This window comes from Podarcis gaigeae, assembly GCF_964106915.1.
Source record: "Podarcis gaigeae genome assembly, chromosome: 13".
Lineage (NCBI taxonomy): Eukaryota > Metazoa > Chordata > Lepidosauria > Squamata > Lacertidae > Podarcis > Podarcis gaigeae.
Genome location: NC_139689.1, coordinates 25,313,012 through 25,339,050, shown reverse-complemented (window position 1 = coordinate 25,339,050; position 26,039 = coordinate 25,313,012). Strand labels below are relative to the sequence as shown.

At 41.7% G+C, this 26,039-nt stretch overlaps 1 protein-coding gene and 1 pseudogene across 2 annotated transcripts; one reads left to right on the top strand and one right to left on the bottom strand.

Annotated features, from left to right (window-relative positions):
* Positions 1–503: 503 nt before the first annotated feature.
* LOC310830806 (olfactory receptor 14A16-like) lies at positions 504–25,878 on the bottom strand (annotated as a pseudogene). The gene is made up of 2 exons: positions 25,281–25,878; positions 504–852 (listed from the first exon to the last, which is right to left on the bottom strand). The product of its transcript is annotated as an olfactory receptor 14A16-like (transcript).
* On the top strand, positions 9,512–14,748 carry LOC310830807 (vomeronasal type-2 receptor 26-like; the record flags this gene model as incomplete). Its single annotated transcript, XM_083710644.1, has 6 exons — positions 9,512–9,657; positions 10,567–10,858; positions 11,450–12,310; positions 13,050–13,277; positions 13,423–13,549; positions 13,847–14,748. The coding sequence occupies 6 exons, from the start codon at positions 9,512–9,514 to the stop codon at positions 14,746–14,748; spliced, it is 2,556 nt and encodes an 851-aa protein (XP_083566770.1).
* Positions 25,879–26,039: the final 161 nt, after the last annotated feature.

Here is a 26,039-nt window from a genome sequence, read left to right as displayed (position 1 = left end):
CCCCCCACCTCTGAGAACAAGGCCCAATTTAAGAAGGTGAACAAAGTGAACAAGACAATGTTCTGGGATTTTTTTTAAAAAATGGCCACAACTTTATTGATTTCAAAATTTGGTAGTATTTAGCATAGGCATTGGGCATATATCCCTCTCAGCCCCCTGTTGGAGGACTGAGGCTTCATAGGGTCATTCATGGGATATATGGCTCCATCGCAAGACACAGGTGATCAAATTATGGAGACATGCAGAATAAAGTTGACGCATTAGGGGAAATTTGTGTCAAAGTTGCCTGATATGCATTCATCCATTGTTACATTTTGCTCTGTATTCTATGCACGGACTTCCAGTGGCTCTCTGGGCCTTCAGACAGTGCATCATTCCTTGCCCTGCTTGGAGATGCCAAGTTTTAAACCAGGAGCTGCCTTCATGCAAAACAGATGTTCTACAACAGATTATAGGGGGAAAGTCAAATACAGAAGGTGATTGCGAAGCACGCACATGCTTTCTTATAGAATTCTGGATATGATTTTAGAAGAATGCCCTACCACTAAGAGATTCCACAAGGCAGCCTTGATCTCTTTGTTTCTCATGCTATAGATGAATGGATTCAATGTGGCAGGAATTATAGAGTACATCACAGCAAAAGCTATATCTAGATCAGAAGAAGCTTCACTGGGAGGCCTTGTATAAGCAAACACTGAAGTGAACAGAAACACAGAGACAACAGTGAGGTGGGGGAGGCAAGTGGAAAGGGCTTTTTTCTTACCAAGGACAGAAGGGATTTTGCGCACTGTAGAAAAGATCTCCATGTATGTTATGATGATGAAAATGAAACAACCAAGTCCTATACTACAGCTTAGCACAATAAATCCAACTTCCACTAAGTAAAAGTTAGAACAGGAGAGCTTCAATAATTTTGGGATTTCACAGAAGAATTGATTGATAGAATTAGAACAAAACCTGTTGGCAAATGTGCCTCCAGTGTGTAATATGGCATTAAGAAGGCTAATAATCCACCCAATGGCTACCATTCGAATGCAGGCTCCTTTGTGCATAATTGTTTCATAGTGGAGTGGATTGCAAATGGCTACGTAACGGTCATGTGCCATTATAGTTAGCAGAGCATAATCTGATGTTCCAAATAAGAAATAAAAGAAAACTTGAGCAACACATCCAAAATAAGAAATAAATCTGCAATTTAGGAGGGAAATCGCCATTGATTTGGGTACCATGACTGAAACTGTTCCAAGATCCATGATGGCCAAATTCAGTAGAAAGAAATACATGGGTGTGTGGAGGTGATGATCAAGCACAATAGCAATAACAATAAGGAGATTCCCTATTATTGCCGTTAAGTACACTATCAGAAATACGAAGAAGTGTAAGATTTGCAGTTCTCGAACATCTGAGAATTCCAGCAGCAGAAAGACAGTCATGGATGTAAGATTGTGCATTTTGTTCACATGCTACCTGTACAAGTAAGAAATCAAGAATTTTTAGCATACAAATATTGATTATCTAGTTTGATTTAAACAGAGCTCCTTTAATTTAACAGTCAAATGCATCTCATTTTCCTTTGTTTAATTCCCGCTGGGAAAACAATATGATGGTTCTTTTTCCCACTCACTATGTCCACTCATTTCCCTTGTACACCTTTTGCAAAGCCTCTCCTCTTCGCCAAGGGGAGGGGTTGTGAGCAGGTATCACTTCCCATGCTTCGCAGGGGGCATGGATGGTCCACTGCATCAATGAGTGCCTGGCCTGTGTCATGCCCACAGACAGCCAATATGGCTGGCTGTGGGGCATGGTTTGCCGCTCTTAAACCAGTGTGGAACTGTGGCTCAGTCTGTTTGTTTCCTGCACACACGGATCTTTCTCCCTCCTTCCTTTCCTTCCTCTTATTTTCATGCATTCAACAACTGAGCTTGTTATGGACCTCAGTTGGTCGTCTGTTGAAGAGGCATGGTTGGGTTTTTTTTCCACTTGGCAGATTGGCACCAGCCACTTGATTTTTTTGCCTACCTCAAAGCAAATCATCACAACTTTGTAAGGTTTGGCAGTTTGGCATTGGAAAATGTGTTGTGTGTTGGAGGGGAGGTTGTGGTCATCACCTACCCCTCCCTTTGAAGGGTATTCCGTTAAAGGAATTCAGTGGTCGTGGTTCCTGTCCAAAGCCCAGGTGGTGACAAGGGCCATGGCACGACCCTCCAGTGACTCTAGGGGAAAGCTTCCAGTTGATTTGCGTCAACAAGCTTCCCCTACTGGTTGTTAACCCTTGTGTGACTCCCGGCAGAGCAGGCAGGAGTCAAATATAGTCAGTTTAGATCCAGTGCCTAAGCCAATACCACTCACATTCTGTAACCAATAAAGTTGTGGCCTTTTTTAGCCCATTAACCTAAAATACTTGTGTCCATGTGTCTTATTTTATCATAAAGTGGGGGGTGGGGCCTCAACTCACAAATGTGTGCATTGCAACATGATTCTATATCCCTCTAGCTATCCCTTGACATCTGTGCATTAGATGGAACATCAGAAAGAGAAGCCACTTGCACACATATTGCACATATATGTGCAAAGGGGCTCAGTACTCAGTTATGGGTCCTAATGATGCATGTTTTTGCAGCAGCTAGAGGACAACATGCATACAAAGTACAAATATAGGCTGTACTCCCCCCCCCCCTTTAATCCACATTTTCCACAGAAGATCTCTAGCAAAATCTGTAAAAAATAACCCATTGTACATCTGCAGTCACTGCTGGGGTGCAAACTCTTTGGCACTTTTGTTTTGGGGGGGGGGGGTTGGCTGTTTGTCAGCTTTGGGCTGACTTTTCAGTGACTAACCTCTATTGCCCCACTCCTCCTTTCATTTGTTCCTTGCATTAGCAGATTTGCACAAGAAACGTAATAATGAAAATCAATGATTGGGACTGTTTGCTCCAAAAAGAGTTGATTTAATGTATATGCCACTATTTCTCTAAACCAATTAATTCCTCTTTCCTTGGAATTGGAGAATGTGTCTGACTGAGTGAAAAAGCAGCATGGCAGCCAGACCAGGACTCCAGGAGGCAGCATGTATGTGCATGTGATTCTGCTCTTGTGACACATCCTGGATTGCATTGCAGCATTTATTTGAGCAGGCACTGAGCAAAAGCTAGGTAGTAGAGCAGGAAAGTACTAAGAGCACAGAGCTGGACTAGGGCTATGTGACCTGCCTCTTTACAAGTCTGCTGCCTTCATATGTGGCTTAAGATGCTGTCCTATATCTAGTCTTTAAGAAGGGAACGGGGTGTGGGGAGGAAGACATCCTTCATCTCAGCCAGCAAAAGGTCTTGGATCAACCCTGAGTGGCTCATCTGGGTTTCTGTTCCCAGAAGCAACAAAAAAAAAGTGGTGAAAGAGTAACAGCCCAAGAGTAATGTTGGGGGAGAAATACCAATATGAAGAACCATAGATTTATGACCATAGGTTGCTTTATATTCACTGTTCAAAAATTAAAACTTACCTTGTCTCTTTAAGAACAGCTGTGGTTCTTTGTGGGTAGGTGATGTTTATGTTTAGCTATTGTAGATCATGACTAGTCATACATTCGTAGAGTCATCTGAAAATTCTTCCAGGAGGTGACAATACGCCCTAAACAGGTTGCCACATTTCCCGATAAGTAAAGCTAAAGGGACCCCTGACCATTAGGTCCAGTCGTGACCGACTCTGGGGTTGCGGCACTCATCTCGCTCTATTGGCTGAGGGAGCCAGTGTACAGCTTCCGGGTCATGTGGCCAGCATGACTAAGCCACTTCTGGCAAACCACAGCAGTGCACGGAAACGCTGTTTACCTTCCCGCTGGAGCGGTACCTATTTATCTACTTGCACTTTGACGTGCTTTTGAACTGCTAGGTTGGCAGGAGCTGGGACCAAGCAACAGGAGCTCACCCCATCACGGGGATTCGAACTGCCAACCTTCTGATCAGCAAGTCCCAGGCTCAGTGGTTTACACCACAGTGCCACCTGCATCCCTAATCTGTGGCAAAATCAGCAGTCACTGCTGGTGTGAAAATCTTTTAGCACATTTTGGGGAGGATTGGTGGTTTGTTAGCTGTGGGCTAACTGTTCAGTGTGTTGCCACATTCCTGCTTCCACCTGCTCCTTGCATGAGCAGATTTGCACAGTGTATGTCAATATTTCTCTAAAGTAATTCCTCTTTCCTTGAAATTGGTAAATGTGCCTGATTAAGTACAAAAGCATCAAGACAGCCAAGAGGTTTCATTTATGTTCATGCATTGTTCTGCTCATGTTACACATGCTCAGAGTCAGCCATGAGGTGAGGTGAGGTGAGGTGAGGTAACCGTCTCAGGTAGCAGGGGCAGCAAACCATGCTGTAGATCTTTATTTTCTGCTTGTTCCTGAATATCTTCACTCACACTTTCTTTCCCGGCAGGGAGTGGAGTGCTGTTTTGATGTTCACCCCAGGTACCAATATGTCTTGGGCCAACCTTACAAATGTTGGTACCTCCACTGCTGCATTGCAGCTTTTCTTTGAAAAAACCACTGAGGAAAAGCTAGGCAGCACAATAAGCAAGAAGCAGCCAAATATTAGAGGACAGAACAATGCCTCCTACGGTAGCCTTTGCCCTCGTGTGTGGTTTACAATGCTGCCCCATCTCTAGTCTTTGCACAGGGAATTGGGGTGAGGCAGAGAGACAGAGCAAGTCAACCTTCATCTCAGTCAGCATTATGACTTAGATCATCTCTGAGTGGCCGGGTGGCAATTTTAGATTAATTTGGATTTCTGTTCCCAGAAGCAACCACCACCACAACAACAAAACTGCTCAGGGAAACTTGTGCTGTAAGAGTAACAGCCAGAGAGAGATGAAGGTGGAGAGACAGGGAATGATGAAATAAGAAAAGAAAAGGAATAATAGATTTCTTACTATGGATAGCATTAAATTAATATTTCAAAAATCAAAACTTACCTAGGCTCTTTAAAAACAAGCGGGTTTCATTGTGGGTAGGTGAAGTCTTTTGTTTAGCTGTTGTAGGTCATACATTAATAGAGTCGTCTGAGAATTTTACATCTTCTTTCACCGTTGCCAAAACATGGTGTAGCAGTTTTATTTCTAAATCAGGTTTTAAAAGCTGTATGTGTAGGAGGTTCATTGGATATCTGCTTTGGCATTTGGGGAAAACACTCCCATGAGTCTAAACAGCTGATCAGAACTGGAATTCCCCCACTCCAATTATTGCTGCCTCTGTTTTTTGTCACAAACAAAAAGAAATAATTCATATAAGCACTCTGTGTCTGATGCAGCATTCCAGAGCACACTGCATTTTGGAGGGAGCTCAGCTCTTTTGTCCCAGTGTGGTGTAGTGGTTAAGAGTGGTGGTCTCATAATCTGGTGAACCGGGTTCGATTCCCTGCTCCTCCACATGCAGCTGCTGGATGACCTTGGGCTAGTCATACTTCTTTGAAGTCTCTCAGCCTCACTCACCTCACAGAGTGTTTGTTGTTATGGAGGAAAGGGAAAGGAGAATGTTAGCCGCTTTGAGACTCCTTAGGGTAGTGATAAAGTGGGATATCAAATCCAAACTACTCTTCTTCTTCCTTGCAGTCTCCCATGTGTGGATGGGAAGACAGATATGAGGATTAGAGCACATATCAATGAATCAATCAATGCATGGGTTTGGCAACAATACTTGTGAAGTTGTCTGAGGGCTGCCTTCTTTATTTCAAAAACATATTAAAACTCATTGGAAGTGCCAGTAAAGTCACTTTCACACAGATAAAACGTAACAAGGGATCATCTGTCATGTATTACTCTGTCCTGGGCTATATGAGTTTCTTGGCCATTGTCAGCCAAGCATGGCTTTTTTTGCCTACCCAGAAACTACTCAACAGATTTATTGAAATCAGGTTTATCACGTTCAGCATGTTGATATTTTGCAGTGATTGGTTATCTTTTGTTCCAACCTACCTGAGCACAAAGGGAAAATACATGGTGCCTGTGGATATATTTTTTCACTTAACTTCCATTGTTGGGCTGCTGGGTTGCATCTTTCCCCCCAGGTGTTACATCATTGAATTTAAGCCTGGCCTGAGCAACAGGGCACAGCTAATAAGAAAGCAATGTGTCTGCAGTTTGCTATAGTCCACAGCTGATCGTATTTTGACAATACTAGTGTCAATATTTTCTAAGGCATTCTGTCTTGGCAGCTGCCGAAAAGCTTTAAAAATCACTTCTAGTTGTTTCCTTTTAAGTATTTTGAATATACTCAGATTTTCTTAAAAGTAAAACTGATGCACGTGGAGACGTACAATATAAGCTCAACTAACTAGAAAGCCTAGAAGCCTTCGGCCTATTGTTTCTTTATACTGCCTTATATTGTGCTAGGAGCAGCTTTACTCCCAAGGTTGTAAACACATCCCTAAGTGTCTACATTTGACAATGAGACATGCTCTGCTCAAATGTCCTAACCCCCTCAGGTAGAAAGGAATGCAAAGAGATCACGTGCAGTGGGGGCTGCTTAGAGAGAGACTTTTTTGTTCGCTTGCTCAATGAATAGGTAATGAAGGAAAGACCATACAGAAGCACCCAGGGCCTTCTGGTGGTCCCTCACTGGGAGAAGCCAGGTTACAGGGAACCAGGCAGAGGGCCTTCTCGGTAGTGGCAACCACCCTGTGGAACGCCCTCCCAACAGATGTCAAAGTGTGGCATCTGAATATAGACTGCATTTTTAATCAAGACTTATATTGGCTTATATCTTGATCAGGTTCCTAAATTAAATGGGCTTAGATTTTCAAATGTTTCATGCCAGGCAGAAAGAACCTTGGCAAGAGGTTTTTCTCCTAAGACAAGGGGGCCCCATTGATTTATAGTAGAAAAACAATTCTCAAAGTCATAAAAAGGGAGAATTACATATGCTGCCCTTGCAGACTGAGAAAACACAATTAAAGGCAAGGGTAAATAGTAAAATAATACCAATGTGCCTCCCAGTAAAATGAGCCAGATCTTCTTTCCAAGGTTGAAAGGCCAAGAGCAGTGAAAAAGGCAACTGGCTTGGCTGGAGAAGAAGCTTCTTTCTATTTTATTTTGAGGCTGGAAAGGAGGGGGAAAGGGGGGAGGTGTAAACTGAAGAGGCTTCTTTTTAAAAGCTGTTTTTTACTGAGATCCTTTTTACTTTACAAAGGCTTTATTCTTTTAAAAGGCTACCTATGATAAATGAATGAAATATATTAGCTTAAATATATTGGCTTAAATGTAATTATGCAAAGGATTTAAGGAATGCTAGATTCTTATTTCATATGGTTGTAAGAGTTGTATTTATCCTGAAATTAAGTCAGCCACCAGCCTAGCCCCCCTGCCAGACAGAAGACGCCATCCAAGCACTCTTGATATATGGTTGTCAGGCATTTGTTTAGAAACTTTCAAATGAAGGAAATCTTTCAATATTGATGTGAAACTCAAGATCCTTGACATCTGTTGAACATAAAAATGTAAGATTAAACATTTGTTTTAGAAGGCAATAGGGCAAGGAGGGCAAGAGGTGAGCTGGTAATTAAGATTCCATGTAAGATATATTATTACTTATTTGTCATTTATATATAGCTCTTTGTCTCCCTTATAAGGACAGAAGGAAGTGGGTGTATCTTTTGTGATTGGTTCTAGCAAACAGCCAATAGGAATATTCAGCCAGGCTGATTGGACAGAGGCAGCCACAGGAGGAGCAAAGGGGGCTGGATTAAGGAAATATAAGTGCTGGCCAGGATGGCAGGAGGCCAGGCCAGAGCTTGGTAACCATATACCACTGAGCCTCTCATTTATTTGTCTGACAAATAAATTATTATTTTAATTTCTCTATTGCTGCGTTGAATATTTCATTCCAGCTAAGCGTTAACCACAAGCAGGGTGCTACAAAAGAGAACAACAACTACCATACTTTTAGAAGACATTTGAAGGCAGCCCTGTTTAGGAAAGCTTTTAATGTTTAACAGACCACTATATTTTAATACTTTGTTGGAAGCCGCCCAGAATGGCTGGGAAAACCCAGTCAGATGGGTGGGGTATAAATAATAAATTATTATTACTATTACACATGGTATACCGGTAATTATTATTGTGTTGTAACTTTAGATTGGAGGAAGTTTATGTATATGTATTGCTTTAATAGATAACAGCTCAAAATTATCTGGGACGCAGGTGGCGCTGTGGGTTAAAGCCTCAGCGCCTAGGACTTGCCGATCGAAAGGTCGGCGGTTCGAATCCCTGCGGCGTGGTGCGCTCCCGCTGCTCGGTCCCAGCGCCTGCCAACCTAGCAGTTCGAAAGCACCTCCGGGTGCAAGTAGATCAATAGGGACCGCTTACTGGCGGGAAGGTAAACGCCGTTTCCGTGTGCGGCTCTGGCTCGCCAGAGCAGCGATGTCACACTGGCCACGTGACCCGGAAGTGTCTCCGGACAGCGCTGGCCCCTGGCCTCTTGAGTGAGATGGGCGCACAACCCCAGAGTCTGTCAAGACTGGCCCGCACGGGCAGGGGTACCTTTACCTTTTACCAAAATTATCTATGTAGTCATAGGTTTCCTTTTTCAAAAATCATGTTTAAATAACCAGTAATAAAATAAAAAATGAATAGTCCTAAATATAATAATAATTCCTAGTTTTCTTAACCATTTAATCATACTGGCTCATGTGTTTCTTCCGCAAACAATTATGAGTGTGATTCACACAAATATTAATACAAATTTATTCCTTAAACGTAACATTGCAGTCCTGAATTTTGACCATTTTCTCCATGGCAGAGACTCAACTTAGTTAAACAAAATGGGAAACTTCTCTTCAAATGTGGAGGGGGAAAGTTTTTCTTCAGAAATTCCTCAGAGAATTCACAACTTCAAACTGGAGATTAGCCTGCCCATTAATTATCAAAAGGACTATAATTATTTCCTCTCTTATACTAAAACCCCAAAGAATTGCAGTGGCCACCAGCAAAAACAGAAAATAAAAGAAATACAACTTTTGCAGGATGATACAAATATATCCCTCATAGCATTCCAATCTGGGGCCAGGACAAAATACACACAAGACACTTCCACTTTGATATCTGATGTTTTGCATTTTAAGTTGGAACCTTAAAAGATGAGAATAGAAGGAAACAGGAGCATCCATGTCAAGGGCAAGGAAAAATTGCAAGCTTTTGAAAATGAAGTCTGTATTGCTGTTGAATAGTTATTTGTTTTCTGATTTTGAAGATGAGAAGAAAAATTATGTGTACCAATCTGTATTTTTGCCCTGTTTTTGTTTTAATTCCTTAATTCCTTTGTTACACATTTTGCGTGTTTTTAAAATAGTGTAAACAGCCCTGTGATCTTTAGATGAAGGGCTGTATAGAAATAATAATAATAATAATAATAATAATAATAATAATAATAATAATAATAATATATTGTATTTAGGATGGAGATTCTAGTAGCATTTCTTCTGATACAGCTTCCTCATATGGCATGCAAGGATCACATTCTTAACTGCATGGTTAAAGATCCACAGCCTCCACTTCATGACTATCAGCAGCCAGGTGACCTCTTCATTGGTGGAATTGTTTCCCAGAGCATCATCGTCACAAATTTAATACCGTTCACAGAAGTACCACCACAGACTCTGCATGAAGAGCTTCTGTAAGGAGTTTGTTTTTAATGCATTATTCTTTCTGTCACTTGAGTATTGTGTCTTGGCAGCTGCCGCCTCAGTTTGTCTCACTTTTAATAGTTTTCACTGTGGGACCTCCACTAATATTGTTTGCAGCAACAAGCACTCAATAAACTGCAGTGCAGAAGTACTCCAACTTTCATATGGTTTGGTTATTTAATCTTCATTTAGGAGAAGTGCTTTTCAATAAATTGCCTATTTAATGCTCTAGTAATGAAGATGGTGATAATCTTACAGATGCAGTACACAGGTGAGGGGAAATGTTCAGCCAAGGTCCATATTCACCCTTTGCCACAAGTCTAGAGTCACATGCCATCATCTCCAAAATCCCATGATCAAATAATATGCATGTACTGGACACAAAACACACACACACACATACATACACAGACAAAATACACATGCATACACATCCCCCTCTTCATTGGAGAGATGTCACCTGAAAGAGATATTTAAAACTCCCGTCTCCTGCCCTCTCAGCCGATACTGGAAATGTGGCTTGATCATTTAACATATTTCAACAGGCGCACTGCATTGTTGCTTCCATGGAATTGGCCTTTTAACAAAATGAATATATGCTTTTGCCAATCATGGGTGGAATTAGATGAAAGCAGGCAGTAGGGCAGGTGTGCTTCTCTGCTTGGCTGAAATCAGAAGAGCCCTTGCAGCTACCTCCTTGCTCCAAGCATGCTTTGGCAACACAGTAATGACAGCACACTGCAGTAGATTGTGGCTTTAAGCCTGTCAATTTATTTCACTACTGGGGTGGAGAATGGCTGAAAAGGCTTTATGAGTTTGATCTGGTTATCTATAGGCCACCAGGGTCCTAGCCTTACTGCAGAATGACATTCTAATACAGAACATATCTCTCCTTCTAGTGTGGTGACAAAAAATTACCAACACATTCTCACCTTGGCATTTGCAATCAAGGAAATAAATGAAAACCCTCAGCTGTTACCCAACATCACCTTGGGTTTCCGCATTTATGACAGCTATTTCACTGCCAAAGGGACCTACCATGCTACAATGCTACTTATATTCACACCATGGAAACATCTCCCAAACTACAAATGTGACATCCAGGATAACCTCATTGCTGTTATTGGAGGACTGGACCCACTGACCTCCTTGCACATGGCAACAGTCTTGGATATTTACAAGATTCCACAGGTAGGACAGATCCTTCCAGATTTTTAGAGGCAGACAAAGGGTGAAAGGGACAGAAGGAGGTACAATTGGAGCAAACAGGTAGATTTTCCTTATAAACAGACAAACATCAAATCTAAGCCAAGCAATAAAGCCCGCTGAATTGATCTGTAAATCTGAATTGAGAGAATGTACTTTAAGAGCATAAACTTATCATGGGTCCCATGAAGACAATCAGGACACAGTGAGGTTGGCAGGATTATTCTGAAGGGGAGAAGGAGGAAACCTCCAATTTGGCAGAAGGGGAACATCAGAACGCTGGTCTGGATAAGGTCCTACCGCAGTGTCATCAGGAGTCCTGAAAGGGGAGTGGGAGTCAGAGGGGTCCTCTTTACACCACATCTGGAAAGTGAATATCCCCCAGTAGTAGAGTAGCTGCGTAACTTTTCAGTAACTTGTCACTGAAGCCACAATGCTGCATGGGAAAGATACAATTTTAACGTTCCAGGAGAGTTATAAGAATTGTTCATTTGATGAATGTAGATTTCTTTGAAGACTTCAAATAGAAGAGAAAAAAAAACTCTCATTCTCTATTCTCCTTCACACCTCCTTTAGCTCATATATAGCCCTGCTCCAGTGATGAATGACAAAACCCCCGGCCTTTCTTTTTACCAGATGACACCTCAGGAAGCAATTCAGTATGCAGGGATTCTCTCTTTGCTTCTGCATTTCAAGTGGATATGGATTGGAATCCTTACTTCCAACGATGAATATGGAGATAGATTTGTCCAAACTGTATTTCCACTTTTCTCCCAGAGTGGTATCTGTTTTGCCTTCATAGAAAGAAGCCACAAACAAACAATTGTCAGTGAAATTAATAGCATGTTTACTCAGGGAGCAAAAATACATGATAAACTCATTGAGAGTAAAGCCAATGCAGTGGTTGCCTATGCAGAATCATTGGCAGTTGTTTTTTTGCGATGGCTATCATACCTATCAGAACAACAACATGTGACAAATAAAGAAAAAGGTATAGTGTGGATACTGACAGCCCAGATGGAGCTCACATCTATTACATATCAAAGGACTTGGAGTATAGACATAATCCATGGTGCTCTCTCCTTCTCAATTCACTCCAAGGATCCTTCAGGATTTCAACATTATGTTGAGAATAGGAAACCTCTGAATGCAAAAGGAGATGGCTTTATCCTGGACTTCTGGCAACATGCATTTGGTTGTATATTTGCAAATCGAGTAACTGAGCAATTGGATGGAGATTTTTGTACTGGGGAAGAGAAACTAGAGAGTCTTCCGGGACCCTTTTTTGAAACAAGGATGATTGGTCACAGCTACAGCATCTACAATGCTGTCTATGCTGTGGCCTATGCTTTACAAACGATGTTCTTATCTAGACTCCCATACAGAGCAATGGGGGCTGAAGGGAGACAGAAGCTTTGGAATCTACAGTTCTGGCAGGTAATGGACCCAAGGAATGCAGCACCTAGAGTGTCTATGCGCACATTCCACCAGGCTCAAAATACCGAGTAAACTGACTCCCAAGCTGCATATGGCTCCCAATTTCCTATTACTTCATTTCTCTATGAAGTAGGGAAAATGATGTCTATATCTAACTATATCGACACCAAGATATTATCTACCCTTTTAGACAATTATATACACAGAAAACTGATTTTCAAAAAATAATAACATGAGAATTCATTTGTTTCTGAGTGTATTTTAAGGAAGCTACCTGTCAGGAATAAATAAAAGGATTTCAATGAAGCTTCTCAAAAGTAAACTTTAAATATATGAATATTTAAAACTCCCGTCTCCTGCCCTCTCAGCCAATACTGGAAATGGAGCTCACCCCGTCGCGGGGATTCAAACCGCTGACCTTCTATCGGCAAGGTCTAGGTTCTGTGGTTTAACCCAGAGCTCCACCTGCATCCCTTTAAGGAGGCTACCAGTCAGCAATAACTAAAAAGATTTCAAGGAAGCTTCTCAAAAGTAAACTTTAAATGTATGTACTCTTTGTAAATGTATGAAAACTCTTTCTCATTTGGTTATTGCTATACTGCAATTTGAGGGAAGGGGAGTAGGGGGGGACATCTCTTCATCAAAGGAAAGCATTTTTATAACTCCATCTAAAAGATTCAATGCACTACTGTTAAAATGCATCATGCCCCACACTCTTACATTTCCCTTTGCATTCTAGTCCCATCACTTTCTGAGAACAGTCTCCTTTAACAACAGTGCTGGTGACCAGGTTTCCTTTGACCAGAATGGGGAGTTAGTAGCTGGATTTGACATTTTCAACTGGATTTTTTCTTCAAACCAATCCTTCCATAGAGTGAAAGTTGGACAGGTGGACCCCCAAGGTCTTCTCGACAATGTATTCAGCATCAATGAGAGTGCCATAATGTGGCACAGCTGGTTTAATCAGGTAGGAGCCAATTGCTAGTAATTTCAGTTGGCAGGGCTGGAGTAAAACAAAACGGGTTAAAACTGAGGTGGTACCACCTTTAGCCATATTTTGTTCTTCTTTTGTTCTTTAGTACTTACATGGTCCTCTTTCATTTGTGGATTAGGCAAAGCCTCATTCTGTATGTAGTGAAAGTTGTCGTCCTGGTTTTAGCAAGAAAGTGAAGGAGGGGGATCCATTTTGCTGCTATGATTGCATCCCATGTCCAGAAGGGAAGATTTCCATCCAACACGGTAAGAAATATATTGCCAAACGATGTCAAACCTTCTTGATAAACTACAGAGCACACCAAAGATAGAGCACCAGAAAACAGAAGCAAGCGACAATGCAGCAGATGCAGGCTACAAGTTTATTGCTTCAAAGGATGTAAATCTCACCTGCCCCCGCCTTCTCCTTAAACGTTAGAGTGTTACCAGATGAACATAAAAAGGTTCATAACCATTACTTTGCATTGTATCCATTTGGAGTTCCTCCAGTTGCCTTGAACTAGCAGAGATGGCGGCATAAAGCACCTATCTTTTCCTTTTCAGATATGAACGACTGTTCCAAATGCAGTGACGTAAGCTATCCAAGCAAGAACCAAGATTCCTGTGTTCCCAGATTGGCTTCCTTCTTGTCTTTCAAAGAACCACTGGGGGTCGCTTTAGCCCTTTTTGCCCTTTTCTCTTCCTTGATCACAGCTCTGGTGCTAGCAGCATTTCTGAAGCACCGCAGCACTCCCATTGTCAAAGCCAACAACCGGGGCCTCACCTACACTCTCCTTGTCTCCCTCTTGCTCTGCTTCCTTTGTTCATTGCTATTCATTGGCCAGCCACAGAAGGTGACATGTCTTCTCCGACAAACTGCTTTTGGGATCATATTCTCAGTAGCTGTTTCTTGTGTGTTGGCCAAAACCACCACAGTGGTCCTGGCTTTCATGGCCACCAGACCAGGATCCAGCATGAGGAATTGGGTGGGGAAGTCATTAGCTAACTCCATTGTTCTTTCCTGCTCATTCATCCAAGCAGGCATTTGCTTTGTGTGGTTGGTAACTTCTCCCCCATTCCCAGATGTTGACATTCATTCAGTAAGAGAAGAACTTATATTGGAGTGCAATGAGGGATCTCTGACTTTCTTCTACTGTGTTTTAGGCTATATGGGCTTTCTGGCCATTATCAGCTTCAGTGTGGCTTTCCTTGCTAGAAAGTTACCTGACAGTTTCAACGAAGCCAAATTCATCACCTTCAGCATGTTGGTCTTTTGCAGTGTTTGGTTATCCTTTATCCCATCCTATCTGAGCTCCAAGGGAAAGTATATGGTAGCTGTGGAGATCTTTTCTATTTTAGCCTCTAGTGCTGGGTTGCTGGGCTGCATATTTGCCCCCAAATGTTACATCATTGTGTTGAGGCCTGAGCTGAATAACAGGGAACAGATAATAAGAAGAAAAGCATGACATACTCAAATGTATTTGTGTTCAGTTATATTCTACTGTGCAGTACTGGTAGCCTGGTCTGAGCAACAGGGAACAGCTAATAAGAAAGAAATGTGATTATATTTTGTCTATAAAAGTGTTGATATTTCCTAAGGCATTTTGTCTTGGCAGCTCCCTCAAAGCTTTAAAAGTCACTTCTAGTTATTTTGTTTAACAATTTTATAGATACTCAGATTTGATAAACGTTCAACCCCTACATCTGCACTGCTGAGTTCCATCTTTCCCCTGAATGCCTTATTGTTCAGTTGCTTTCTAAAAAATGGACGACGACAATGATGATGATTATAACAACAACAACAACAACAACAACCGGCCATGTTCTGGAAGAAAAGGTGGAGGTACTCACCATGAAGTTTGTTTGTTTGTTTGTTTGCTTGCTTGCTTGTTTGTCTGCTTTTTGGTTTGTTTACTGTGGACTTACTTGCAGTGCCACACACACACACAGACACACAGACACAGACACAGACACAGACACAGACACAGGCAGTGGCTAAAGGTAAGATGTGATTTTAAAACCCAAGCAGACAATGATCTGGATTAGATATGGCCACAACTTTATTGATTACAGATATAGGTAGATTTTTGGCTCAGGCATTGGATGTATATTCATTCCAGCCCCAGCAGAAAAAGGTAAGGGAACTCGGTTCCCACAAATTCCTGCTCACCCCCACCCCCCTTAAAAAGGGAATGTCTTATAAACTGAAGGCTTGCTAATTACTTGTGTATTTTGCTAAATAACAGATTGTGTTTTGGGGCAGAAATGGGTAATATATATAAAACATGTTCTCTCAGAAGCTTCAGCTCAGTGGAACAAATGAACATCATGAAAATGCATCTGAGGTATCACATGAAATACATGCACAGTACATTTGTCACCATAAGCAGGACAAATAAACTTTGCACGTGTCTCTTTTGATAATGTAGATATGTTGCTGCTTATCAGGTTCACTGTGTCACAGTTCCTTACATAAGTTGCTTGCTTTCCTGTTAAACTCATACTTAGTAGTACATATCTAGAATCAGGAAAAAGTTAACGTGAAGAAGAATTAAAAGGATATCATTATCTCTTCATTTTCTTGCAGTCTGAAGTCCAGAGTCGTTCTTGTAGTCAGGGAACAAAATGCTGTTCACCACCTACTGTTCACCAGCTGCCCAGTATAAATCTTCCTCAAAATTATGTATCTAGTCCTAGTCCATTTTTAATAAATCATGTTAAAAAACCAATAAAAAATGAATATTCATAATATCCTTAGCCCTTTAATTAAACTGGCTCATGTGTTTCTACCCCAAACAATTATGCAATTCACTCACATATCAATATTAAAGTTTGTCCTTAAAAATAACATAACAGTCCTGAATTTTGACCATTTTCTCCATGGCAGACTCAACTTAGTTAAATGAAAAGGAAAAAAAATTGTTTGGGGGGAGGCGGTCTGCAGCAATTCTGCAGAGAATTTGCAACTTCAATCTGGAGATTACCCTGCCTTTTAATTATCAAAAGGACTATAATTATTTCCCCTCTTTTTCTAAAACCCCAAGGAATTGCAGTGGCCACATCCAAAAACAGAAAATAAAAGAATTACAAAATCTGTAGGATGATATAAATATACCTCATAGTATTCCAATCTGGGGCCAGAAGAAAATATAGACAAAAGACTTCCAGTTTGATCCCTGATGTTTTACATTTAAGTTGGAAGCGTAAAAGATGAGAATAGAAGGAAACAGAAGAATCCATGTCAAAGGCAAGGAAAATGTGCACACTTTTTAAAATGAAGGCTGTATTGCTGTTGAATGGTAATTTGTTTTCTGATTTTGGACATGAGAAGAAAAATTATGTGTACCAATCTGGATTTGTTCCCCATTTTTGTTTTCATTCTTAATTCCTTTGTTACTATGTTACACATTTTGTTTTTTTTTTCTTAATATTGTAAACTGCCCTGCAATCTTCAGAGGAAGGGCTGTATACTACTACTACTACTACTAATAATAATAATAATAATAATGTATCCAGGATGGGGATTCTAGTAGCATTTCTTCTGATACTGCTTCCTCCTATGGCATGCAAGGATCACACTGTTAACTGCTGGGTTAAAGATCCACAGCCTCCACTTCAGGACTATCAGCAGCCAGGTGACTTCTTCATTGGTGGAATTGTTTCCCAGAGCATCATCATCTCCAATTTCATCCCCTTCACAGAAGTTCCGCCACAGACTCTGCATGAAGAGCTTATGTAAGGAGTTTGTTTTTAATGCATTATTCTTTCTTTCTGTCACTTGAGTGATGTGCATTGGCAGTTGCCACCTGAGTTTGTCCCACTTTTAATAGGTTTCACTGTGGAACCCCGCTAATATTGTTTGCAGCAACAAGCACTCAATAAACTGCAGTGTGGAAGTACTCCAACCTTCATATGGTTTGCTTATTTAACTTTTACATGGTTTGCTTATTTAATCTTCATATAGGACCACTAAGCCAAATGTTGCTTCAATAAATTGTCTATTTAATTGCTCTAGTAATGAAGATGGTGCTCATCTTACAAGATGCAGTACACAGGTGAGGGAAAATGTTAAGCCAAGGTCCATATCTACCCTTTGTGTGTAGAGTCACATGCCAGCATCCCTAAAATATCTTGTATACAACATTTATATGCACTGCACTCAAAACGCACACATGTATAAAAGACACACACAAAAAAAACACATGCATACACATCGTCCTCTTAATTGGGGAGATGTCACCTGAAAGAGATATTTAAAAACTCCTGTCTCCTGCCCTCTCAGCTGATACTGGAAATATGGCTTGCTCATATAACATATTTCAACAGGCGCACTGCATTGTTGCTTCCATGGAATTGGCCTTTTAACAAAATGAATATATGCTTTTGCCAATCATGGGTGGAATTAGATGAAAGCAGGCGATAGGGCAGGTGTGCTTCTCTGCTTGGCTGAAATCAGAAGAGCCCTTGCAGCTACCTCCTTGCTCCAAGCTTGCTTTGGCAACACAGTAATGACAGCACACTGCAGTAGATGGTGGCTTTAACCCTGTCAATTTACTCCACTGCTGGGGTGGAGAATGGCTGAAAAGGCTTAATGAGTTTGATCTGGTTATCTATACGCCACCAGTGCCCTAACCCTACTGCGGAATGACATTATAATACAGAACACATCTCTCTTTCTAGTGTGGTGACAAAAAATTACCAACACATTCTCACCTTGGCATTTGCAATCAAGGAAATAAATGAAAACCCTCAGCTGTTACCCAACATCACCTTGGGTTTCCGCATTTATGACAGCTATTTCACTGCCAAAGGGACCTACCATGCTACAATGCTACTTATATTCACACCATGGAAACATCTCCCAAACTACAAATGTGACATCCAGGATAACCTCATTGCTGTTATTGGAGGACTGGACCCACTGACCTCCTTGCACATGGCAACAGTCTTGGATATTTACAAGATTCCACAGGTAGGACAGATCCTTCCAGATTTTTAGAGGCAGACAAAGGGTGAAAGGGACAGAAGGAGGTACAATTGGAGCAAACAGGTAGATTTTCCTTATAAACAGACAAACATCAAATCTAAGCCAAGCAATAAAGCCCGCTGAATTGATCTGTAAATCTGAATTGAGAGAATGTACTTTAAGAGCATAAACTTATCATGGGTCCCATGAAGACAATCAGGACACAGTGAGGTTGGCAGGATTATTCTGAAGGGGAGAAGGAGGAAACCTCCAATTTGGCAGAAGGGGAACATCAGAACACTGGTCTGGATAAGGTCCTACCGCAGTGACATCAGGAGTCCTGAAAGGGGAGTGGGAGTCAGAGGGGTCCTCTTTACACCACATCTGGAAAGTGAATATCCCCCAGTAGTAGAGTAGCTGCGTAACTTTTCAGTAACTTGTCACTGAAGCCACAATGCTGCATGGGAAAGATACAATTTTAACGTTCCAGGAGAGTTATAAGAATTGTTCATTTGATGAATGTAGATTTCTTTGAAGACTTCAAATAGAAGAGAAAAAAAACTTCTCTCATTCTCTATTCTCCTTCACACCTCCTTTAGCTCATATATAGCCCTGCTCCAGTGATGAATGACAAAACCCCCGGCCTTTCTTTTTACCAGATGACACCTCAGGAAGCAATTCAGTATGCAGGGATTCTCTCTTTGCTTCTGCATTTCAAGTGGATATGGATTGGAATCCTTACTTCCAACGATGAATATGGAGATAGATTTGTCCAAACTGTATTTCCACTTTTCTCCCAGAGTGGTATCTGTTTTGCCTTCATAGAAAGAAGCCAAAAACAAACAATTGTCACTGAATTTAATAGCTTGTTTACTCAGGGGGCAAAAATACATGATAAAATCATTGAGAGTAAAGCCAATGCAGTGGTTGCCTATGCAGAATCATTGGCAGTTGTTTTTTTGAGATGGTTCTCATACCTATCAGAACAACAACATGTGACAAATAAAGAAAAAGGTATAGTGTGGATACTGACAGCCCAGATGGAGCTCACATCTATTACATATCAAAGGACTTGGAGTATAGACATGATCCATGGTGCTCTCTCCTTCTCAATTCACTCCAAGGATCCTTCAGGATTTCAACATTATGTTGAGAATAGGAAACCTCTGAATGCAAAAGGAGATGGCTTTATCCTGGACTTCTGGGAACATGCATTTGGTTGTATATTTGCAAATAGAGTAACTGAGCGATTGGATGGAGATTTTTGTACTGGGGAAGAGAAACTGGAAAGTCTTCCGGGGCCCTTTTTTGAAACAAAGATGATTGGCCACAGCTACAGCATCTACAATGCTGTCTATGCTGTGGCCTATGCTTTACAAACGATGGTCTCATCTAGACTCCCATGCAGAGCAATGGGGGCTGAAAGGGGGCAGAAGCTTTGGAATCTACAGTTCTGGCAGGTAATGGACCCAAGGAATACAGCACCTAGAGTGTCTATGCGCACATTCCACCAGGCTCAAAATGCCGAGTAAACTGACTCCCAATCTGGCTCCCAATTTCCTATTACTTCATTTTCCTATGAAGTAGGAAAAATGCTGTTTGTATCTAACTATATCAACACCAAGATATTATCTACTCTTTTAAACAATTATATACTCAGAAAACTGTTTTTTGAAAAATAATAACATGAGAATCCATTTGTTTCTGGGTGTATTTTAAGTAGGTTAGGTAAAGGTAAAGAGACGCCTGACCATTAGGTCCAGTCGTGACCGACTCTGGGGTTGCGGTGCTCATCTCACTTTATTGGCTGAGGGATCCAGTGTACAGCTTCCGGGTCATGTGGCCAGAATGACTAAGCCACTTCTGGCGAACTAGAGCAGCGCACGGAAACGGTGTTTACCTTCCCACCAGAGTGGTACCTATTTATCTACTTGCACTTTGACGTGCTTTTGAACTGCTAGGTGGGCAGGAGCAGGGATGGAGCATCGGGAGCTCACCCCGTCGCGGGGATTCAAACCGCTGACCTTCTGATCGGCAAGGTCTAGGTTCTGTGGTTTAACCCAGAGCTCCACCTGCATCCCTTTAAGGAGGCTACCAGTCAGCAATAACTAAAAAGATTTCAAGGAAGCTTCTCAAAAGTAAACTTTAAATGTATGAAAACTCTTTCTCATTTGGTTATTGCTATACTGCAGTTTGAGGGAAGGGGAGTGGGGGGGGGGACATCTCTTCATCAAAGGAAAGCGTTTTTATAACTCCATCTAAAAGATTCAATGCACTACTGTTAAAATGCATCATGCCCTACACTCTTACATTTCACCCTTGCATTCTAGTCCCATCACTTTCTAAGAACAGTCTCCTTTAACAACAGTGCTGGTGACCAGGTTTCCTTTGACCAGAATGGGGAGTTAGTAGCTGGATTTGAAATTTTCAACTGGATTTTTTCTTCAAACCAATCCTTCCATAGAGTGAAAGTTGGACAGGTGGACCCCCAAGGTCTTCTGGACAATGTATTCAGCATCAATGAGAGTGCCATAACGTGGCACAGCTGGTTTAATCAGGTAGGAGCCAATTGCTAGTAATTTCAGTTGGCAGGGCTGGAGTAAAACAGAACGGGTTAAAACTGAGGTGGTACCACCTTTAGCCATATTTTGTTCTTCTTTTGTTCTTTAGTACTTACATGGTCCTCTTTCATTTGTGGATTAGGCAAAGCCTCATTCTGTATGTAGTGAAAGTTGCTGTCCTGGTTTTAGCAAGAAAGTGAAGGAGGGGGATCCATTTTGCTGCTATGATTGCATCCCATGTCCAGAAGGGAAGATTTCCATCCAACACGGTAAGAAATATATTGCCAAACGATGTCAAACCTTCTTGATAAACTACAGAGCACACCAAAGATAGAGCACCAGAAAACAGAAGCAAGCGACAATGCAGCAGATGCAGGCTACAAGTTTATTGCTTCAAAGGATGTAAATCTCACCTGCCCCCGCCTTCTCCTTAAACGTTAGAGTGTTACCAGATGAACATAAAAAGGTTCATAACCATTACTTTGCATTGTATCCATTTGGAGTTCCTCCAGTTGCCTTGAACTAGCAGAGATGGCGGCATAAAGCACCTATCTTTTCCTTTTCAGATATGAACGACTGTTCCAAATGCAGTGACGTAAGCTATCCAAGCAAGAACCAAGATTCCTGTGTTCCCAGATTGGCTTCCTTCTTGTCTTTCAAAGAACCACTGGGGGTCGCTTTAGCCCTTTTTGCCCTTTTCTCTTCCTTGATCACAGCTCTGGTGCTAGCAGCATTTCTGAAGCACCGCAGCACTCCCATTGTCAAAGCCAACAACCGGGGCCTCACCTACACTCTCCTTGTCTCCCTCTTGCTCTGCTTCCTTTGTTCATTGCTATTCATTGGCCAGCCACAGAAGGTGACATGTCTTCTCCGACAAACTGCTTTTGGGATCATATTCTCAGTAGCTGTTTCTTGTGTGTTGGCCAAAACCACCACAGTGGTCCTGGCTTTCATGGCCACCAGACCAGGATCCAGCATGAGGAATTGGGTGGGGAAGTCATTAGCTAACTCCATTGTTCTTTCCTGCTCATTCATCCAAGCAGGCATTTGCTTTGTGTGGTTGGTAACTTCTCCCCCATTCCCAGATGTTGACATTCATTCAGTAAGAGAAGAACTTATATTGGAGTGCAATGAGGGATCTCTGACTTTCTTCTACTGTGTTTTAGGCTATATGGGCTTTCTGGCCATTATCAGCTTCAGTGTGGCTTTCCTTGCTAGAAAGTTACCTGACAGTTTCAACGAAGCCAAATTCATCACCTTCAGCATGTTGGTCTTTTGCAGTGTTTGGTTATCCTTTATCCCATCCTATCTGAGCTCCAAGGGAAAGTACATGGTAGCTGTGGAGATCTTTTCTATTTTAGCCTCTAGTGCTGGGTTGCTGGGCTGCATATTTGCCCCAAAATTTTATATCATTGTGTTGAGGCCTGAGCTGAACAACAGGGAACAGATAATAAGAAGAAAAGCATGACATACTCAAATGTATTTGTTTTCAGTCATATTCTGATGTGCAGTACCTTTTGGATGCATACGCACTAGTATACCTCTGGGAAATTGACCCTTGGCATTTTCCCATTTGCAGATCTTCCCTAAAGCTCTCCAAATCATTTTTTTCTCAGAACTGACTAACCTGACTTTAAGGATCTTTTCACCCAAGGTTCCAGAAATTCAGCATTTTATTTCTTTTTTGCCTACAAAGCATACACTCTACCACTGATCTTCACCATCTATGAACACCCTGCTTTGGCTACCATCTGGTGGATATATTGTTTTACAACCTTTTGAAACTGCTTTGTGATGTGATAGTTGTTTCTGGATTATTTTTTTCTCTGCTTACTGTCAGGAAGGAAACTTAAATGCATCATCTTTTTGGTCACAGCCATGAAACCAGTTTTCTAAGAATTTTCAGTTCAATGGAACACATGAATGTGTTATGTGTATTAAATATTATCGTGCAAATTTCAAATGTTCCATTTGCAGTGATATATTTCTGTTTATCCCATAGACTATCCCAGAGTTTGTGTCAGCGAAGCTCATGTGCTGACAGGAGGATAAGAAGCAGGCATAAGGAGAGAACAGTTAGCAGCGGAAGGCAGAGAGGAGGGGGAGAACAGCTGTAATCTGAGGTCAGAACAAAGGGGACGAGAAAAACAGGGCCAAAGTGACAGGCAGCTGTGTGAGAGTTCCAATAGTGAGCCAGAAATGGGAATGCAGGAAACATTCTCTCCCAAATCTCGTAGGATCTCAAAAGTGGCCAAGACGAGCAAAGGTTATCGGAAGAGAAGGTGGGGGCTTCCGTGCTGGGGAAGGGGGAGGAGCTCAGTCCAGACAACTCCATCTTCTGGGGAGGACAATGAGTAGAGGAGCTCCATCCTAGTTTGTTGTTTTAGAAATAAATCTGAAATAATTAACAGGCAGAGTCGTCTCACATTTGTGGGAGAGACCAAGCCATAACAGTTTGCTACAGTTTTCCTGTGAGACTGATTCTTTCTCTTTCCTAAGTTATTTGTCTCTCTAGAACAGAAGTGATGAACCTGTGCTCTTTAGATGTTCTGGAATATAGTTCTCATGATTCCTATCCATAGGTCATGCTATCTGGGGCATGGAATCCAACAACATATGACTGTCCATAGGTTCCCCACCCTATAACATGTCTTTTTCTTTCTTTTTTCACATCTGGAAATAAGAGGCAAAGGTAGTGCTATTTTTCTAGATAACGAGGGGCTGGAATGCATCATGAACTCACCTTGTTCTCTTAAAATGGCAAAGACACCGACCTGAGAGTTGCCAAAACTCAATTCAACTGGGGAAAAGAAGCCCTGGACAAAACATACCTCAACTACCCCCACACAGAAAGTTTAATGGTTGAAAGGCATGATGTATGTTTTTGTTCTAGTGATGTAGGTTGAGATACAATTTTGTATTAATTAGCTAATAATTAATTATGGATGCAAATGTATTACTTTTACAATTATTTATTGCTCATTGCCATGATATAGAATGCTGCATGTAACTAATAAAATTGTATACTTTGTTTCTTAATTTTGTGTATACAGGGAAGTTTTTCACATCCCCAAAAATGTAGATCAACCCTTGGCTGTTCTAAGGGGATCAGGTACCTAAAACTCATAAGGAAAATCAAAGCTATTCAGCAGTTCCAATATACATATATAATCTTTTACTTGGACCATCAATAAACTTTGGCTAGAATTGGAGTTATGTGTTATGTCTGACAAGAGGGTTTTACAGTGAAATACTAAAGAGATATATCTATGAATTCAAAAGATCTAAAGATCTAAAACCCATTTGGTGTACCTCCAGGCTTTCTTAAGAATTGCTGATAGCAAATAGTGACTTGCTGTATTGTATTCCTTGGCCTGAATATGATTACTATAATGGATGCTCACCACTTTCCTGATGGGCATCTGTTGCAGACCCTAACCCTCTGCCTCCTTCCTGGCCAGCCAGACCCTCCTGGTCTCTGGCCAGTGGGGAATTCCCTTGGTCATTGCAACCATGGGGGTGTTACCTCCTAGTCAAAAGCCAGGTTCAAATGGGGAAATAAGGGCCCAGGTCTTGGGGAGTTTCTTTGCTGGTTGGCTGGGCATTGGCCACAGCCATGACCAGCCATGGCATCAGTCATGCCCCAGTATTGAAAGATTTGCCATCCTATCCTATTGCTCTGTGCACATATTGACCTGACCCCATTGTCCTCACCACCTTGAGAGAGTTACAGAGGAGCCAATACAATCAACCTAGGGAAGGTGTGAACACTGGCTCCACGTTTGAAACAATTCTTCCCTAAGTACCATTTATTTGGACGACTCAGGTCTATACCCACACAGCTGTCTTGCTGTCTATGAGCCACCCACTGTCTTGATATTCTCACAAATCTGGTTTATTTGTTTTTAATATCAAAGGTATATACCACCGATTCATATATTATCATAGAATGGCGTACAACAATATATACCATGAAATTTAAAACACCATAACAACAAGGACTTGTCTCAACATCAGGCTGGAATTTTCCTACTCATCCACTGTTAAAGGTAAAGGTAAAGGTACCCCTGCCCGTACGGGCCAGTCTTGACAGACTCTGGGGTTGTGCGCCCATCTCACTTAAGAGGCCAGGGGCCAGCACTGTCTGGAGACACTTCCGGGTCACGTGGCCAGCGTGACATCGCTGCTCTGGTGAGCCAGAGCCGCACACGGAAACGCCGTTTACCTTCCCGCTGGTAAGCGGTCCCTATTTATCTACTTGCACCCGGAGGTGCTTTCGAACTGCTAGGTTGGCAGGCGCTGGGAGCGCACCCCGCCGCAGGGATTCGAACCGCCGACCTTTCGATCAGCAAGTCCTAGGCGCTGAGGCTTTAACCCACAGTGCCACCTGCGTCCTTTTGTGCGCACTGTAGCAAACAGCTGCATGTATGTTATGATAATGAACATGAAGCATCCTAGTCCCAGGCAACACCCTAACACAATAACCCCTACTTCGACAAGGTAGATATTAGAGCAGGAGAGCTTCAGTAATGTTGGAACTTCACAGAAGAACTGATGGACGTCATTTGAACAGAAGGTGATTGCAAAAGTGCTACAAGTGTGTAACATGGCATGAAGAAGACTAGCAATCAACACAATGAGGGCATCTGAATACAAGCTCCTTTGTGCATAATTGTCTCATACTGTAATGGGTTGCAGATGGCAACATAGCGATCATGTGCCATTACTGTTAGAATGGCAAAATCTGCTGCTACAAAGAACATATAGAAGAAAACCTGGGCCACACACCCAGAGTAAGAAATCGACCTGCTGTTCATGATGGAATTGGCTAATGATTTGGGCATCATGACAGAAGCAGAGCCCATGTCCATCATTACCAAATTAGTTAGGAAAAAGTACATTGGTGTATGGAGGTGATGGTCTAGTGCAAATGCAGCAATAATGAGAAGATTCCCAGCCATAGTGGTCAAGTACAATCCTAAGAACAGAAAGAAGTATAAGATCTGTAGTTCTCGTACATCTGAGAATTCCCACAGCAGAAACGTTGATATGGAAGTGAGATTGCTCATTTTTTCTTCAGTATTTGCATTTTCTCTGTTGGAGGAAGAAGCTAAAACATGTTAATAATGATTAATGAGTTAATTATATCATTTATTTATTTATTTATTATACCCCATCCATCGGGCTAGGTTTCCCCAGCCACTCTGGGCTGCTCCCAACAGATTAAAAT